General features: G+C 37.3%; 1 protein-coding gene across 2 annotated transcripts in view; it reads left to right on the top strand.

Moving 5' to 3' along the window:
• Positions 1–346: 346 nt before the first annotated feature.
• Positions 347–4,921, top strand: part of LOC137984313 (regulator of G-protein signaling 22-like) — a 39,554-nt gene continuing 34,979 nt past the window's right edge. For both annotated transcript variants that reach the window (XM_068831467.1, XM_068831466.1), the window contains exons 1-3: positions 347–511; positions 1,917–2,005; positions 4,084–4,265. In XM_068831467.1, coding sequence (XP_068687568.1) covers positions 505–511; positions 1,917–2,005; positions 4,084–4,265 — 278 coding nt within the window. In that variant the 5' untranslated portion in view covers positions 347–504. The remainder of the gene's footprint in view (positions 512–1,916; positions 2,006–4,083; positions 4,266–4,921) is intronic.

Genomic DNA, 4,921 nt, shown 5'->3' with positions numbered 1-4,921 from the left:
GGACAATCTTCCTGTTGGTGTACGTTGGATCAGTGGCTTGATCTGATCGGCATAATTACAAGTTGAGAAGCGAAATATTTTGAGCAAGGGGCGGTACACTACGAAAAGCAAATCTACGTAGTATCAGAATATTTAGCTTCTATCCCAGACTATACAGCAATAACTAAAATAATAGATAGATAGATAGATAGATAGATAGATAGATAGATAGATAGTCGTTCGATTAATCAACGAGTTTTCGCAACGAATGTCTTGGAAATCGAAACTATATTGATTATAGTTTTGACGCTTTAGAGAATGAGTTACCAATTAATTCGGTCAATCACGTCACCTTGACAACCTAACACAAATTTGATGAATGGACAGATGGCGGAAAGAAAGGAGGCAAAAAGTTGTGTGTCATTTTACTCATTCAATACACTCAAAAAAAGATCCACGGGGGAAGAAATATGGATATAAATATTCTTACCGCAAAAATCCAAGCATACAGGAAGAATTTTAGCCATGAAAGGTGAGAATTAACTGAATTAAAGTAAACTTTATTTTATAGCGTCGCGGATTATCAAACGGTATGTCGGCTTAGAGTGGTTCCAAATAACTCCTCTTATTCGCGCTTTGTGGGTGTATTTTTTAACATTTCTGAAACGTAACTATCTTTATGTAGGTAGTGTTATTGGTGATGTAAGATGAAACGTGTCAAAGTCAACAGAACCGAATATTCATTCTGATTTGTTTGTGCAGTTGCAAACGAGTGCCTATCCAATTTTAGGATCTTTTGATCGAGTTTTCAGGTCTTTTTATCTACTAGTAAGTGAGTTACCCCAAACTTCTGAGTTAAAGGTGACTTAAGTGCGTTTCTGAAACCATCACTTTCCCTTATAACCGTATACGTAAGAACAATAACAACAATAAAGTCATGTCGATGTTTCTATGCGTTAATTACCACGGGTCATCAAAAATTCACGATCGAATTTCGCGATCGATAAAGTAATTTGTATTGTCGTGTTAGTTGTTTGAGCTGTTAAGCGGTTGTGCAAAATTGGAAGACTCTCTGTTTTGAGTAATATAGAACATTGCACGTTCCATTTTGCAATTATTATAGCGCGATTTTCGTTATGTCGATATTAAACCCTATTTACATTTGGTGTTCCTTTTTTGGACCGTAACGCAATAGATCGAGTTAAATTAGCACAGTCTATGTTTTGCGTTTTTCGTGCATTGATGTTTTCTGTTTTACCAATTAAACAAGAACTTCAGACTCGTTTTAATAAGTTTAGCCATTTCGAAGATAAATTACCAAACCTCGTCGTACAACAAGCTGCGATGGGAGTCACGCGATCAGAAATGTCACACCATTTAATTTGTCCGTACTTCGTCAGCGTTTCCCATGAAGTTCAATTTTGTTTGTTTAAGCCTTGGTTAATCAATGCCCAATCGCCATGTACTGCAACCAGTGAGCATTAAGTCTCGTCTTTTCAACGAAGCCCAGTAAGTTGCACGTGAATATTTGTGTGCTTCTTTACCTATGTAATAAACGTGACCATGTTATTCATATCAATAATGAATAATGATTGAGCTTTCAACCCTATGGAAATTAGACTCCAACGGCGTACGCGTACTCCAGTGTAAAAATTAACCAAAGCTGTAAAAAAAGAGGAAATATATTAAACAGATACAAGGTAGAATTTGTATGGACATTTCAATTTTTGAATCATTTTATGATTGAAAGTATTAAAGACACTTTTAAGCCCGGGGAATTAAAGAAGGAAAGGTCCAAACTGGCCCTTGAATGCTTTTGTTGGGGGTGATCTCTCAATCTTTTGCGGGATTCACGCAATGGTGCATTCTGGCTGGAACACTGAGAATGAGCATTCTGTTGTTACTTATATACATAATACTTTACTTTGAATCACCAGGGCTTAAAATTACAGATGAAACCCTTGAAGATCGGTTGGCGTATGATGAAATTTTCGTAGATTACTTCAACGCTTTTTTGGCATTACCGGTAAGGACTCTTAAACAAAGTGTTTTTGTCCTCCTTGACCTTTATACTTGTGTTGTGGTGGTAATCTTATGTTGATAAAATGACTGAAAAACTGGACATGGAATAGGAAGGATCTCATAAGTAGCCTTTGATGCTGGTTTCCTGTCTTGGGATAGAGGACAATAAGCCCCTAACTTCAAAACCTCGTTTAGCTCTTTTAAGCAAAAATTGCAGAATTATATGTGTAGATATTTTAGGACTACTGGACATCTAAATATGGCCTCGTCCACACACATCCCGACATTTTTTAATCCACCACTTTTTCTTTCTGGAACTGCTATTCATCCACACATAATTCATTGACGAATCTGGAACTTTTTGAATACGCTCTCCACAGTGGATACTTTTTATTCCACTGTGAATCCGGAACGGTGTGGACACTACATCCAGAAATTTTTTTATCCAGATGAAGTAACAAGAGCGAGCCCAGTTCCTTACCATTAAATTGATTCTCGAGATGGCTGCAAGGGCAATATTATTTCTTTATTTCTTGGACTTATTTCAAGAAATATTACGTGTAAGCAGTTAAACATAGCTATGAACTCTGTACACTTCAATTATGCCAAATGGCGCATGCTCTGTTACCTCTGTTACCTTTAGGAGTCATGAGTTAGTACTAGTAAGAGTGATTCCGTATACGTTTCGGATATGTGTGGATGGGCAAATTCGATTTGAATATGCTACGTATGGATGGGAATATTTTTGAATTCACAAAGAAATAGTTGTGGATTAAAAAATACCCAGATATGCGTGGACGGGGCCTAAATGTTGCGTGAAAATTTCTTGTTGATGTAAACAGCACTTTTGGAGCATTCCCTTATATTGCAACCTGGTTTTTGTTGAGCTTCTTCTTTGGGGAGATTTTGAACATCTTAAAAGGCTCAAGTCCATGCATCCCTCATAACAAGCAATCCTTTGCAAAATCGAAAGTGCTCTAACAAGGTTTTTCTGCCTTATGGCAGCACAAAAATTGAGGTCTTCTCCTGCCCAATTTTTGTGTGGCCAGATATATAAAAATCTCTTCCAAGCTCTTCCTTTATATGGGAGCACATGTTATGTAAACTAATAATAATTGTCTGCACATCTGTCACACCCTGTTTGCGAAATAAAATTCATCAACCTAGTTAACGGGTCTCTCTTGTCTCTCTCCTCAATGACAAAAGGAGGCAGAGAAGAGAGATCCTGGGAACAAGGTTGAAAAATTCATTAGTCTTTCAAACAGATTTCTGTGTGACGTTAGATCCCCTTTAAGTAAACCAATTCCCTCCTTTTTGAGTAACATATAAATTTTACTCTGTATAACTCCAGACCCTTTAACCCTTACGTTGTGACACTCAAAGATTTTACTCTGTCTATTGCCATATGATTTTAGTCGTCCATGCCTGGTCAGTTCAGGGGATAAAGATTCACTGTGACTCATTTATTGTGCAAGAACTGTTTACCAGTTTTGAATAATAAGATGTGTAACAGGTGATGTTACAAGGAATGGAAGTACAGATAATTTGGGTTAATTTTTCTCCCTTGTGTGACCTCTAAAAAGCCTTTTTGGCTGATTTGTTTGCTTCAGGGTTACCATAGTAAACTAGTTGTGTTCAATGCTCTGTAAACTAATAATAATTATTACCTTTTATGTACAGTAATGTGCATGAGGAAAAACGTGATTTAATATTTCAAATTACAGCCCTCACTAATCCAGTCCAGAGAGAAAATGATAAAAATACACATGATCTTTTAAAAAATAAATAAATAAATAAATAAAAGTTGTGCTGGTTTCTAGATAAGCTGCCATTCAGTGTCAAGAGTTAAACTTGATCCAACCCCATTGTAATGCATAATGCAGTAAAGTTTTGGAAAATATTGCAAATCTTATCAAATATTATGGTTATTGCATTTCATTGTTTGCAATTAAAGTGTTTCAAATTCTTTGAAAACCAATGACTTTTACACTGTAAGAAAATAACTGGCCCTGAACTTTGTGGGTTGGCCAGCGACTTAGTTTTGCCTTAACTCACCTTGTGTTCTTTATATTATTTATCTAGGCTTTTTGTAAGCGACTGCAGTATGATCCATTGACTGGATCCTTCAAAGACTTTGCCGCTGCTCAAACAGAAGTCGACCAGTTTCATCCCCTGCAGCCAAGCCGAGATGCCGAGGCTGAAGCCAAAGAGAGAGAAAAGACAACTGCTTGGGTGAAGCAAGAAAGGCTACCACTGTTTCTAAAGTAATAATCCAAACGTACACTGTACTTGGAAGGTTTTGTGTTTGGGGCATTTGAAATTGGCAGACATGACACAAAAAGACAGATATGGCTCAGTACAGTTATGTACCAGTCAATTCCAAAACCGCCCATCTCCCCGCCCCCGGGCAAACCCTGGGGCATTTGACTTTTTTGAAAAAAATTGGTCCAATTCCCCGCTATGTTGCTAGTTTAGACGGTCAAATGCCCCACCTGTTAGAGCTTCAAAGAGGGTCAAATCCCCCACCCTCCAGGCATGTTAAAGAAACTGTGCAGAAAAGCCGTGGTTGTTTTACGGCATACATTTACTTATGAAAAAAAAACTCATCCAACGAATAATATATGTAAACAAAGACGATCGCCAAAAGAAAGAGAAGCTTTAAATATATGACTATTAATCTGTGAGATCACTTTCTGTCACGCCATGCACTCATGAAATAAAAGAATATAAACAGAATCGCTTACCTTTGGAAACAAGTTCTGCAAAATTTTCAGCCACTACGAATTTCTTGTTCAGCTTGTCTTCGCTCCACACTTTAAACAAAGGCATATTCCACGATATAACTATATAATGTAACGACAACAGCAGAAAAACCCACGTGGAATCGACAAGAGCAATGACCCATGAACGCGGCGCATGT

This window comes from Montipora foliosa, chromosome 14 (genome assembly GCF_036669935.1).
Source record: "Montipora foliosa isolate CH-2021 chromosome 14, ASM3666993v2, whole genome shotgun sequence".
Lineage (NCBI taxonomy): Eukaryota > Metazoa > Cnidaria > Anthozoa > Scleractinia > Acroporidae > Montipora > Montipora foliosa.
Note: the sequence above shows the minus strand (reverse complement) of the source record. Positions and strands in the feature narration are given on the sequence as shown.